General features: G+C 43.4%; 1 protein-coding gene across 2 annotated transcripts in view; it reads right to left on the reverse strand.

Annotated features, from left to right (window-relative positions):
• LOC115173846 (dedicator of cytokinesis protein 2) overlaps positions 1-15,148 on the reverse strand; it is a 153,347-nt gene that overhangs the window by 81,532 nt on the left and 56,667 nt on the right. For both annotated transcript variants that reach the window (XM_029732302.1, XM_029732296.1), the window contains exon 25: positions 2,134-2,276. In XM_029732302.1, the coding sequence (XP_029588162.1) occupies positions 2,134-2,276 (143 nt within the window). The remainder of the gene's footprint in view (positions 1-2,133; positions 2,277-15,148) is intronic.

Genomic DNA, 15,148 nt, shown 5'->3' on the forward strand with positions numbered 1-15,148 from the left:
TCGGTACTTTTAGGAAAAGACAAGTGCAAGTTTTTTTTGTGGGGGGGGGATTAGACAGATATCTCACTTTGAAGAGGTGGGTTTAATGGGGTTTTAGAAGAAACCCTGCTGTCCTAGTGTCAGGAGGAAGTTCGTTCCACCATTGGGGTGCCAGGACAGACAATAGCTCTGATTGAGTTGAGCGGGAGCTGACCCCCAGTAGATTTGGGATGGTCAAGAGACCAGAGGTCCAGAACGGAGTGCTCGGGATGGGGGTGGAGGGCTTGAGCATAGCCTGAAGGTGGGGAGGGGCAGTTCCTTTTGCTGCTCCGTAGGCAAGCACCATGGTCTTGTAGTGGATGCGAGCTTTGACTGGTGGCCAGTGGAGTGTGCGGAGGAGTGTGGTGACATGGGAGAACTTGGGAAGGTGAAACACCAGCTGGGCTGCAGCAATCTGCACAAGTTACAGGGGTTTGATGGCACAAGCGGGTGCCCAGGCAAAAGACAGTTGCAGTAGTCCAGACTGGAGATGACAAGTGCTTGCATTAGAACCTGCACTGCATCCTGTGTGAGGAAAGGATGTACTCTACGGATGTTGTAGAGCATGAACCTGCAGGAGCGAGTCACCAAGGATCTTTGCACTCTAGGAGGGGGACACCGTGGAGTTGTCAACCGTAATAGAGAGGTCTTGGAGCGGGCAGGCCTTCCTCGGGAGGAAGAGCAGCTCCATCTTGTTGAGGTTAAGCTTGAAGTGGTGGGCCGACATCCAAGTGGAGATGTCTGCCAGAGGTGCGTGTCACCACCTGGGTGTCAGAAAGGGGGGAAGGAGAAAAGTAGTTGAGTGTCATCCGCATAGCAATGATAGGAGAGACTAGAACTGAGCCCTGGGAGACACCAGCAGTGAGAGCAAGTGGTGCAGACGCAGATCCTCTACATGTCACCTGGTAGGAGCGACCTGCTAGGTAGGATGCAATTAAGGAGTGTGCAGAGCCTGAGACGGCCAGCCCTGACAAGGTGGAGAGGAGGATCCAGTGTTTCACGATGTTGAAGGCAGCGGATAGATCTAGGAGGATGAGAACAGTGGAGAGAGAGTCAGCGTTGGCAGAGCGGAGAGCTGCCGTGACACAGAGGAGAGCGGTTTCAGTTGAGTGAGTCGTCTTGAAGTCTGACTGGTTAGGTCAAGAACATCACTCTTAGAGAGATAGGGAGAGAGTTGGTCAGAGACAGCACATTCAAGTGTTTTGGAAAGAAAAGAAAGAAGGGATACAGGTCTGTAGTTTTTGATGTCAGAGGGGTCGAGGGTTGGTTTCTTGAGGATGGGAGCGACTCTGGACAACTTGAAGTCGGAGGTGACACAGCCAGTGATAAGGGATGAGTTGATGTGAGAAGTAAGGAATGAGAACATCTCCAGAGATGGTCTGGAGGAGGGAGGAAGGGATGGGGTCGAGTGGGCAGGTTGTCACGTCGCTGGAATCACTAGTCACAGGATTTCATCTGGAGAGAAAGAGGTCAAGGCGTAGAATAGTTCTGTGCGAGTGGGACCAATGGACTCAGTGTGCTGAGTGAATGAGGAGCGCATTTGTCCGCAGAAAGGGAGGAGGATTCAGGAGGGAGGAGAAGGTGGAAAATAGTTTCCCAGGGTTGGAGGAAGAAGCTTGAAATTTAGAGTAATAGAAAGTGGCTTTAGCAGCAGATACAGAGGACGAGAAGGTAGAGAGGAGGGAGTGGAAGGATGATAGGTCCTGCGGAGGTTTAGTTTTCCTCCATTTTTGCTCAGCTGCCCACAACCCTGTTCTGTGAGCATGCAGTAAGTTACTCAGCCACGGAGTGGGAGGTGAGGGCTGTGTCGGAAAGGGGAAAGTAAGAGTCAAAGGATGCGGAAAGGAGGAGCAACAACTTTCAAAATACATAAATGCAGCCGGTATGATGCATTCTGTATCATATGATGCAAAATGCAGCATACCCTCTTGAAAACCTGATTGCTGACATGCAAAACATTGTGGGACTATGTCAACAATGGACTAATAAAACAAATACCAAAATATAGTTTTTAGGTGGAATTTTCCTTTAAGCTCAGACTATATCCAAGAATGGTGCTCTCTGATTGGTCAGTGTATCAGTAAGCTGTGTTCTGATAGGCTGTGTGTGTCTCACCACATTGTCTCTGCTGAGGACCTCCAGGATGTTGTTGAGCAGCTCCACACTGTTCTTCCGGTCGTCATGAGGCCCCTGACCCATGTCCTTCAGCGCTTCGCTTAGCTCCCGAAGCATCATGGGTAGCAGGATGTCCCGGCATTCTGAGGGACACAACACATGTTCAGGATGGTCAAGTTCCACCCACATGCACAGACAACTCAAGCATGCACACACATACACGGGTGGTCAAACAACCGTACACATGCAGTATGCAGGGAGTCTAAAACTGCACAACCACACACAACACTTAAAGTCAATACTCTCCCCTCTCTACTCCCTCTCTATCTTTCCTTATCTCCCTCTCTCTCTCTCTAGCCGCAGGTAGACTCAGCACATTAAAAGCTCATTTAGGCAGAGTCTCGTTAGAGTCATTATTAACAGAGAGTAGGCAAGGCCTGCTGAGACAGACTGGGTCAGACCTAGCACTCAATCACTGCACTGAGAAAGAGAGAGAGGACAGGTGGGAGAGGGATAAGGGAGAGGGAGGAGAGGGGAGAGGAGGGACAGGGTTTAGAAAGAGGAAGAGGAGGTAAGAGGGGGAGGGAGAAGGGAGAAGGGAGGGGGAAAGAAAAGGAGAGCGATGGAGGACACTGCCAAAAAAAAGAAGACAGCTCAGTGATACAGAGAAAGACGGCATAAACAGAGGGAGATAAATAGAGAAAGAACAACAGAAACTGCTACTGTTTACGGGAACAACAAGAGTAAGAGATCAAATCTCTTCTATTGTAAACATCTCCAAGCCAAACTGACCACTTTTCCCCTACACAAGTACTTCGCAAACATATTGGGTTACAATACAACCCACCTGTCTAGTGATCCATGAAATATACTGCTCAAAAAAATAAAGGGAACACTTAAACAACACATCCTAGATCTGAATGAAAGAAATAATCTTATTAAATACTTTTTTCTTTACATAGTTGAATATGCTGACAACAAAATCACCCAAAAATAATCAATGGAAATCCAATTTATCAACCCATGGAGGTCTGGATTTGGAGTCACACTCAAAATTAAAGTGGAAAACCACACTACAGGCTGATCCAACTTTGATGTAATGTCCTTAAACCAAGTCAAAATGAGGCTCAGTAGTGTGTGTGGCCTCCACGTGCCTGTATGACCTCCCTACAATGCCTGGGCATGCTCCTGATGAGGTGGCGGATGGTCTCTTGAGGGATCTCCTCCCAGACCTGGACTAAAGCATCCGCCAACTCCTGGACAGTCTGTGGTGCAACGTGGCGTTAAGAGGAACCCAGGGCTAACCGCACCAGCATATGGTCTCACAAGGGGTCTGAGGATCTCATCTCGGTACCTAATGGCAGTCAGGCTACCTCTTGCGAGCACATGGAGGGCTGTGCGGCCCCCCAAAGAAATGCCACCCCACACCATGACTGACCCACCGCCAACCCGGTCATGCTGGAGGATGTTGCAGGCAGCAGAACGTTCTCCACGGCGTCTCCAGACTCTGTCACGTCTGTCACGTGCTCAGTGTGAACCTGCTTTCATCTGTGAAGAGCACAGGGCACCAGTGGCGAATTTCCCAATCTTGGTGTTCTCTGGCAAATGCCAAACGTCCTGCACGGTGTTGGACTGTAAGCACAACCTCCACCTGTGGATGTCGGGCCCTCATACCACCCTCATGGAGTCTGTTTCTGACCGTTTGAGCAGACACATGCACATTTGTGGCCTGCTGGAGGTCATTTTGCAGGGCTCTGGCAGTGCTCCTCCTGCTCCTCCTTGCACAAAGGCGGAGGTAGCGGTCCTGCTGCTGGGTTGTTGCCCTCCTACGGCCTCCTCCACGTCTCCTGATGTACTGGCCTGTCTCCTGGTAGCGCCTCCATGCTCTGGACACTACGCTGACAGACACAGCAAACCTTCTTGCCACAGCTCGCATTGATGTGCCATCCTGGATGAGCTGCACTACCTGAGCCACTTGTGTGGGTTGTAGACTCCGTCTCATGCTACCACTAGAATGAAAGCACCGCCAGCATTCAAAAGTGACCAAAACATCAGCCAGGAAGCATAGGAACTGAGAAGTGGTCTGTGGTCCCCACCTGCAGAACCACTCCTTTATTGGGGGTGTCTTGCTAATTGCCTATAATTTCCACCTGTTGTCTATTCCATTTGCACAACAGCATGTGAAATTTATTGTCAATCAGTGTTGCTTCCTAAGTGGACAGTTTGATTTCACAGAAGTGGGATTGACTTGGAGTTACATTGTGTTGTTTAAGTGTTCCCTTTATTTTTTTGAGCAGTGTAGTAAGTAAGGTAGCCTTGTCTGAGCCAGAATGGCCCATAGAGTACGAGTACATCTCATGTACTCTTACTCTTGATGTACAAGCACACCTCCTGGACAGGACAGCCATCTGTCATAGGGACATGAAATAGACTGAGACAATATTTATTTAACACAGGTGAGAGGCAGAGATGGGATGAGGGGGTGAGAAGGAGCTCCAATATTTTTGAAGTGTTGCCAGGTTCTCCAATCACAGTGTTACTGTACCAGCCAAAAACAAAATAACTAAATTACACAGCAAGCATTTTTCAAGGCCAGACCACTTCAACTGTGTGTGTGTGTGTGTGTGTGTGTGTGTGTGTGTGTGTGTGTGTGTGTGTGTGTGTGTGTGTGTGTGTGTGTGTGTGTGTGTGTGTGTGTGTGTGTGTGTGTGTGTGTGTGTGTGTGTGTAGTGAGACTAAAAGGCCCCATATGTATTTCACCTATGACACATATAAAGGCATTGGATGGTGAACAACAGGTCTTGTGAGATAAATGTAAATGGAATAAATGTAAATGAGTTAAATTGAAATGCTAAACTTTGGCTAGAGGAGACAAATTCTAATCTTCACCCACCAAGTACACGCCAGGGTTGTGCTCAATTCAGAATTAACATTCAAATTGAATTGGATACACCCCACAGGATGTATAATTTGAGTTTGAGTAACAAAAAGTAGAATTTAACTCAGTGCAATTAAAATAAATTCCACACAGAACATGAGAGTTTCATTGAATCTGACAAAATGCAGTATATCTGTTACACCCTGATCTGTTTCACCTGTCTTTGTCTCCACTCCCCATCAGGTATCTCCTATCTTCACCCATTATGACTGGAACGAATTGCAAAAACAGTTACTGCTGAAGTTGAGACTTATATCTCCCTCACTCACTTTAAACATCAGCTTTCTGAGCAGCAGCTGTACACAGCCCATCTGTAAATAGCCCATCCAATCTACCTACCTCATCCCCATTTTTTTTTAATTAACTTTTTTGCTCTTTTGCACACCAGTATTTCTACTTGCAAATCATCATCTGCACATCTATCACTCCAGTGTTAATTTGCTAAATTGTAATTACTTCGCTACTATGGCCTATTTTTTGCCTTACCTCCTCAAGCCATTTGCACACACTGTATATAGACTTTTTTCTATTGTGTTATTGACTGTACGTTTGTTTATTCCATGTGTAACTCTGTTTTGTGGTTTGTGTCGCACTGCTTTGCTTTATCTTGGCCAGGTCACAATTGTAAATGAAAACTTGTTCTCAACTGGTCTACCTGGTTAAATGAAGGTGAAATAAAATAAATATAAAATTATCCCCGTTGTATTTATAGCAACTTGTGTGGGTGGAATACGGCCGTAACACCCTTCTCTGCTTGGCCACTGGTCTCTCGCCCTTCGAGTGTTCCTTGGGATATCAGCACCTTCTCTTCCTTGAGAAAGAAGTCAGCATACCCTATGCCCAGATGTTCGTATGCCGCTGTCGCTGTACCTGGAAGAGAGCCCGGGCCGCTCTTCTGAAGACCACATCGAGCAAATGGAATGGCTTCAAACACATGGAATTGAGCTGTCCTCCCCAATTAAGGTGCCGCCGACCTCCTAATATAGAATATAATAGGCATTTGAATTTCACTGAATTTAATTATATTTCCTGTCATTCAAATTCGATTTGCAATTCTGTATCCTGTTTACTACTTCAATTCAGCAATTCAATTAAAATTCAAGAATTGAATTGGAATTTGAGTCATTCTCAATTCAATTCTAAATTGAGCACCACCCTGGTAGACACACAGACACGTACTACACACAGCCTGAAGTACTAATTTTTATTCAGTTCTAAAACTGGTGTTTACTCTGTTAGTCTCAGTTTTTGTGTATGTGTGTGTGTGTGTGTGTGTGTGTGTGTGTGTGTGTGTGTGTGTGTGTGTGTGTGTGTGTGTGTGTGTGTGTGTGCGTGCGTGCACGATGTGCGTGTGGGTAGTGCTTGTATATGGCACACATGCATGTGTGTGTCTAATTAAGTAGAAATGGACAGCCATCTCTGGCTGGCGGGCAGTGGTGGTAACAGCCATGATAAATCAGCAGCCAGCTGAAAAGCTCCTTTCAATTTTTCATTTCATGCCACCGAGTCACAGCCAACACAATAAACTATCTAGCATGGTAATAAGGTGCCATTTCAATTATTATTTCTTCCTCCCCCCCCCCCCCTCTCTCTCTCTCTCTCGCTCTCGCTCTCGCTCTCTCTCTCTCTCTATGGTTAGTTGTCATCCCTGGCTCAAAGTCAGATTGAGAAGGGGAGAATGAGATGGTAATAGGGGAGACCAACCCTGGAACAAACCGTTAAATGTACAGGGTGGAGAGGACTGGTGGTAGGCCAACTCACTCTGACTGTGTCCTTCTGTCTGTCTGTTTTATTGGACTGATAAGTGGATAGACAGAGAGTTCTGGATTAAGTGACTGATTTATTTGTCATTATGCCGTGTCTGTCCTCTTCCTCAAACCCCCCCAACAGACTGTACGATTTTAGCCATTTAATGCCATGATTTTGCCATCCCAAACAAATTTGTAGGTGGTAAACAACTGTGGGACGTTTTGTCTCGTTCAGTGTGACAGCGTCTACATCTGCTGATTAAGTAACACTTCGTGGCGGGCCGTAGGTTCCGACAAAGTTCTGTCAGTTCAGAATAGTATTAACTTTATCGTGTAGTGTGGCTGATGTTACGAACCGATCCCAGTGACTGACCAATAGTCAGAATACTATCATTAAAACGTTCACATGCCGTGCAAGAAGCAAGTTTTTTTGCGGAAGCCTATTCTGATTCTGAGTTGGGACATATTCAGTTTGTTTGTGAAAACTATGCACAATTTCAGTGTTTCCAAACTCACTTCCCTCATGCATAAGCATAGAGAGAGGCTTGCACTGCTTGTGCTGGCACATTTCCCAGAATGACAAAACTCACACACACACTCCCAAATTCATCACCCAACCGTTTCCATAGTAACTAATCATTGCATTTGGGATGGGTTCAGAACTGTGATCAAAGATGATTTGGGCAGATCAGGTAGAACCCCACAGTATATGCTGTTAGTTCTAGCTGTTTTCGTTTGGGGTGCTCACATGCATTACTCATGTATAGAATCAAAATACACATACACATACACAAAACACACACACACACGCACACACACAGACACACACATATCAGGCATGACTACCATACTCATTATAATAATGTGCTAGATATTATTGTGGTTTCTTTCATAAGAGAAAGCCCTGCAGGGACAGACGTATAACTGCTCTGTCTATGATAAATATCTCTGATTAATATCTGATTAATATCTCTGACTGACTTCTAATCTGCCTTTTTCACAGATGAATCTGTAGCTGGGGACATCAAGGACTGAACCAGTACACCTGCCACACACACACACACACACACACACACACACACACACACACACACACACACACACACACACACACACACACACACACACACACACACACACACACACACACACACACACACCACTCCAGATTCAGTAGCATAAAGGCTATACAAAGTTTCTATGGAACAGATGGGTGAATATGTGCCAATCATATATTTGTAATGATGTTTATTATGCTGAATATATGGAATGCTGAGTTCACTCTGCTATAACTATCTACCAATAGCAGTACAGAACACTATATAGCACGCATGTTCACTCAGTGTTCAAAACATTAAGAACACCTGCTCTTTCCATAGACATAGACATAGACTGACCAGGTGAAATTATTTGACCCTTATTGATGTCACTTGTTAAATCCATTCAATCAGTGTAGATGAAGGGGAGGAGACAGGTTAAAGAAGGATTTTTAAGCCTTGAGACAACTGAGACATGGATTGAGTATGTGTGCCATTCAGAGGGTGAATGGGCAAGAGAAAAGATTGACGTGCCTTTGAACAGGGTATGGTCGAAGGCAGTGTTGTAGTACTCGAGACCAGTCTTGGTCTTGTGTCCGGTCTCTGGACCACATGAGTGTCTCGGTCTTGTCTCAGTGCCAGATACTAGTTTACTCCGTCTTGACTAGCGGAGTAAAATCCTAAATTATTAGCTCCCATTCAGTCAGAGTATAAAAACGCTTTTCCAGGCCAAATATCCCCACTCCTTTCATGACACATTAACATCTTACCGCCTATCGAAACCTGGGCTTCCTACTTTACAGGACATTACTGTCCTTTACTTTAGTTGAAAAATATCCTCAAACTTTGTCAGAACTGCCTTAATTCACTGGTAGGGAATAGGTAGGGAAATTATTTGAAGTTGAAGCACTCACTATTAGTAAGGGGACACTAGGGAACCGAAAGTATGTGGACACCTGCTTGTCGAACATCTCGTTCCAAAATCATGGGCATTAAAATGGAGTTGGTACCCCATTTGCTGCTATAACAGCCTCCGCTCTTCTGGGAAGGCTTAGCTGCGGGGACTTGCTTCCATTCAGCCACAAGAGCATTAGTGAAGTTGGGCACTGATGTTGGCCGATTAGGCCTGGCTCGCAGTCGGCGTTCCAATTCATCACAAAAAGGTGTTAGATGGGGTTGAGGTCAGGGATCTGTGCAGACTAGGCAAGTTCTTCCACACCAATCTCGACAAACCATTCTGTATGGGCCTCGCTTTATGCACGGGGGCATTGTCATGCTGAAACAGGAAAGGGCCTTCCCCAAACTGTTGCCACAAAGTTGGAAGCACAGAATCATCTACAATATCATTGTATGCTGTAGCATTAAGATTTCTATTCACTGGAAGGCCAATGTTCGTCCATGGAGATTGCATGGCTGTGTGCTCGATTTTATATACCTGTCAGCAACGGGTGTGGCTGAAAATAGCCGAATCCACGAATTTGAAGGGGTGTCCACATACCTTTGTATATATAGTGTATTTTGTCTTTTTATTTATTATAGACCCGTTTGGGTTAGTGATCATTTGTAGAGTGGCTCTCTATTTGCCCTCAGCGTGCAACTTATCACCATCCGGAATGTCTTAAGCAGCCTTTCTTAAAGTATGAGTCAAGTACAGAACTCAGTTTGAGTTTCAAATCACTATTCAGTTACAATATATGCCATTTATTCAAAGTGACAGCCATGCGTCCATACAGTTGAGGTGGGAAGTTTACATACACTTAGGTTGGAGTCATTAAAACTAGTTTTTCAACCACTCCACAAATTTCTTGTTAACAAACTATAGTTTTGGCAAATCAGTTAGGACATCTACTTTGTGCATGACACAAGTCATTTTTCCACCAATTGTTTACAGACAGATTATTTCACTTATAATTCACTGTATCACAATTCCAGTGGCTCAGAAGTTTACATACACTAAATTGACTGTGCCTTTAAACAGCTTGGAAAATTCCAGAAAATGATGTCAAGGCTTTAGAAGCTTCTGATAGACTAATTGACATAATTTGTGTCAATTGGAAGTGTACCTGTGGATGTATTTCAAGGCCTACCTTCAAAGTCAGTGGCTCTTTGCTTGACATCATGGGAAAATCAAAAGAAATCAGCCAAGACCTCAGAAAAAAAATGTCTGGTTCATCCTTGGGAGCAATTTCCAAATGCCTGAAGGTACCACGTCCATCTGTACAAACAATAGTATGGAAGTATAAACACCATGGGACCACGCAGCCATCATAGCGCTCAGGAAGGAGACGTGTTCTGTCTCCTAGAGATGAACGTACTTTGGTGCGAAAAGTGCAAATCAATCCCAGAACAACAGCAAAGGACCTTGTGAAGATGCTGGAGGAAATAGGTACAAAAGTATCTATATCCACAGTAAAACAAATCCTATATCAACATAAACGGAAGGCCACTCAGCAAGGAAGAACCTACTGCTCCAAAACCGGCATAAAAAAATCCAGACTACGGTTTGCAAATGCACATGGGGACAAAGATCGTACTTTTTGGATAAATGTCCTCTGGTCTGATGAAACAAAAAATGAACTTTTTAGCCATAATGACCAATGTTATGTTTGGAGGAAAAAGGGGGAGGCTTGCAAGCCGAAGAACACCATCCCAACCGTGAAGCACGGGGGTGGCAGCATCATGTTGTGGGGGTGCTTTGCTGCAGGAGGGACTGGTGCACTTCACAAAATAGATGGCATCATGAGGAAAGGAAATTATGTGGATGTATTGAAGCAACATCTCAAGACATCAGTCAGGAAGTTAAAGCTTGGACACAAATGGGTCTTCCAAATGGACAGTGACCCCAAGCATACTTCCAAAGTTGTGCAAAATGGCTTAAGGACAACAAAGTCAAGGTATTGGAGTGGCCATCACAAAGCCCTGACCTCATCCTATAGAAAATTTGTGGGCAGAACTGAAAAAGCGTGTGCGAGCAAGGAGACCTACAAACCTGACTCAGTTATACCAGCTCTGTCAGGAGGAATGGGACAAAATTCACCCAACTTATTGTGGGAAGCTTGTGGAAGGCTACCCGAAACGTTTGACCCAAGTTAAACAATTTAAAGGCAATGCTACCAAATACTAATTGAGTGTATGTAAACTTCTGACCCACTGGAAATGTGATGAAAGAAATAAAAGCTGAAATAAATCATTCTCTCTACTATTATTCTTACATTTCACATTCTTAAAATAAAGTGGTGATCCTAACTGACCTAAGACAGGGAATTTTTGCTAGGATTAAATGTCAGGAATTGTGAAAAACTGAGTTCAAATGTATTTGGCTAAGGTGTTATACATACAGGTGGTCCTGGGAATCAAACCCACTACCCTGGTATTACAAGCACCATGCTCTACCAACTGAGCTACAAAGATCACACAGTTCCTGTAGAATAGTAGAATACACAAGGTGCAATTTGGAAATGTGGTTGTGCATCAACAGTTTTTCTCTTACACTCTATATAGAAAAGTAGGTGTCAACATACTTTTGGTCATGTTGTGTATTATGTCAGTCACTGACAGCCACTCACTTAACCATGTCAGCAAACAATTTTTAGATTGTTAAGTTATTCTAGCCAGCTATCTAAACTGGTAGTTATCATGGATGAATACTGACTGGGCAAGCAGGTCACGTGTCCAGGGGCCCTGACCTCCAGGGGCCCCACATTGATTTAGTTAGTCACTCTCACTTAGATATATTAACATGGCATAAGTCATTGCAAAATGTGTAGAATTACAGGAAATTTGCTTTAAAACGGCAACATTTTCTCTCCCTATGGCAAAGTGTGTGGAATTGCAGGAAATTAACTTCAAAAGTATATTTCTTGCTCTGCTTTTAAGAGGGTGGCCACTGAAATATTTTGTCCGCAAGGTGGTGGGGCCCCCCAACCAATATTCGCTTAGGACCACCAAAAGAGGTCATGTTTTTATGAGCTTGGGTCCCAGGAAAACACAACATTTCTCATTGTGGTCCCAGGCTGAACAGGAAATAGCTGTTCTATCATTCAGCCTACAGTAGCAACCAATGTGTGGTGTTCAATGTAGGCCTACATTCCATGAGACTTTTGAAAAGAACACGCATGACTTGACATTAATCTTTATTCACTCAGACAAGGAGGTGACTGAAAATGTTGTGTTGTTCGATGCAAGAAACCACTTTACAAAATAAAATGCATTATTATTCCCATAGCATTATTACAGAGAATCAGACAAATGATGCTACCCTCTGCCTATTGGCTACTTAGCTTATTCTAGCCTGCCTCAAAATACAACACTGCCCCCATAAGACAAAAAAAGCTCTTTACCTGACTTGCTTTTCAAAGATGTCTAGAAATGTACAAATGTTGTGCTTTTGTAGGAAGCAATCACTCCCTTATTGCTGACTACAAATGATCTATAACTGGGCTAATAACTCACTAACTAGCAACGGATATGAACAAAATGTGCACCTGTGGCTACATGCAGCTCTCGCTTTGATCTTAAAACAAGCGCATCTACTCAAGACCGCTCATGCTGTAAATACAGTTCAGTTCAAAGTAAATGGCACAGATCCATTATGGCAATGGTCTATTTGCATATAGGCCTACTGCGGCTCTGATTGGTTATGCCGCACCGGTCTGTGTAGAATACTGGGTGAGTCTTATGTGTCAATGCAATAGAATCCTATTCCGATGCGTTCCGCCTACAACAAATGTTCTGATATTCCTTCTGCGTGGCAGTCCTGGGGAAACTGTTTGGCAATCTCGGGGCTACTGCGCACACGTGTGCAGCTTAGAGGGAACATTGGCCAGCATCCCTGTGGAACGCTTTCGACACCTTGTAGAGTCCATGCCCCGACAAATTGTGACTGCAACTCGAAATTAGGAAGGTGTTCTTAATGTTTTGTACACTGCCATGACTATACAGTGTATAGTCATGGCAGGTCAACATGCATGTGTTTCATAACCCCAGTCAGTCAAGGCATAAAGTATTGTCACACTTTGGGTGCCAGATATTTGCTTGTTTACAATGCCATAATCTGTATGAAAACTATTGTTCTCCTTCCTCTCAATCCACTTCATATTCTATAAGTGGAAGAATTCTCTTCTCGATCTCAGTTAAAAACGCTTATCTTTATAAATAATTTCATATCATAAAGACAGGAATGATCATTCACTGAAAAATAAAAAGCAATAAAAATGTATCGTCTCCGCCACCTTAATCTATTCAATCATTGCTGTCTCATAGATTTAAAAAAAAAAATAGTATGTCTGCGGGATTCAACTGTAGATAAGTCATCAACAAAACGATATCCTCTTCCTAACATGTCTAAAGTAATAAACATCAGATGGGTCTATGGGCACTGTGGAGATATAAACATCCAACTGAAAGAGAATACGCTATTACTCATGTCCACAACTCATATTCAAGACTAAACTTTTCTTTACTTTACTGTGTTTCTTAATGTAAGTAAATACCTTCCTAGAATAATTATGGTCCGTAGCCCATTGTCCTTCACGTTAAAGCTCAAACCTACTTTGTCAATAGCAAAGACATGGCGATTCAACACAATTTTAGTTGGCGATAAGGAGTTTACTGCATATCTCAAAACACAAATAGACATGTTTTGGGAAATAAATGTACATAATGAAGTATACCCAACTGTTGTCTGGGAAGCTCTGAAAGCATATATGAGAGGTTCTATCATGGCTTACTCTTCACATAAAAAAAGAAGACCCATAAAGAAAATCGCCGACTTAGAATAGATAGAAATGATAGAAATGCTAACGCCTTTCAACAGTTGGACACTGTGAAGCTTGAATATGACACAATAAACACCTGATCTGCAGAGATTTCTGCCCTAAAATCCAAGTAACAATACGGTGAGCAAGGGAAAGTGCAGGGAAAATGCTTGAAAGAGGAACGTACCATCCACAGCATTCAAACCCCAGATGATAACATAACACTGATCCTTCTGAAATCAACACAGTCTTTAAAACATTTTATCACAAACTGTATCAATCTGAAAACAAAAGTTCAAAGGAGGGTCTAGACAATTCCCTTAATAAGGCCATTTTACCAATTATAAGTGAACCAGCGAATATGAATATGGACAGAAACATTACCCCAGGTGAATTGTTGGAGGCCATCGGTAATCTATAAAATAGGAAATCTCCTGGTAATGATGAATTCCCAGGGGAATTTTAAAGACACTTTTGTCCCAAAGGACTATGATGCTCACAGCAGCTCGAGAGAAAAATTAACTACCCAGTCACTATGTTTGGCTACAATCACCCTACTTAAAAAGAAAGATAAGGACCCATTGGAATGTGGACCTTCCGCCCAGTATCAGTCTTGAAGGTGGATTACAAAATCACTGCCAAAGTATTGGCTTTTCGCATAGTACAGTAACAATAATACAACATTTTATTCACTCAGATCAAGTGTTTTAATGTATTTCCTGGAGCTATTGTACAAATCCCACAAAGCATCTGTACGAACAAATGGACAGATCTCTGAGTAATTTAAGCTATCAAGAGGGACAAGACAGGGATCCCCTTTTTCTAATTATTTATTTTCTTTAGCCACAGAGCCCCTTGCATTAATAATTAGAACTCATGGTTTAATCTGGGGCATAGATATTGGTGGACATCCACATGTGATAGATATCATTGTATGTGTGACGCACACAAAATGTATGGTCACATTTGTGTTTATGTATTGTTTATTTGTATTGGGCAAGAATGCTTTTAGTGAAATGTCAGTCCTCCAAAGTTTCGTCATTGCAATGTATTTATAATACTGTTGGCCAATAGGGGACAGTTAGACATGTTTGCTTCACATTGGGACTATATGCGATCCTGCACCTGTGTGTCCTGATACTGTGGCATGCAAAAGTACTCACCCCCCTTAGCATTTTTCCGATTTTGTTGCCTTACAACCTGGAATTAAAATTGATTTTTGGGGGGTTTGTATCATTTGATTTACACAACATGCCCACCACTTTCAAGATGCAAAATATTTTTTATCGTGAAACAGACAAGAAATAAGAAAAAAAAAAGAAAACGTGAGCGTGCATAACTATTCACCCCCCCAAAGTCAAAACTTTGTAGAGACACCTTTTGCAGCAATTACAGATGCAAGTCTCTTGGGGTATGTCTCTATAAGCTTGGCACATCTAGCCACTCTGATTTTTGCTCATTCTTCAAGGCAAAACTGATCCAGCTCCTTCAAGTTGGATGGGTTCCGCTGGTGTACAGCAATCTTTAAGTCATACC

The sequence above is a fragment of the Salmo trutta genome, chromosome 3 (assembly GCF_901001165.1).
Source record: "Salmo trutta chromosome 3, fSalTru1.1, whole genome shotgun sequence".
Taxonomy (NCBI): domain Eukaryota; kingdom Metazoa; phylum Chordata; class Actinopteri; order Salmoniformes; family Salmonidae; genus Salmo; species Salmo trutta.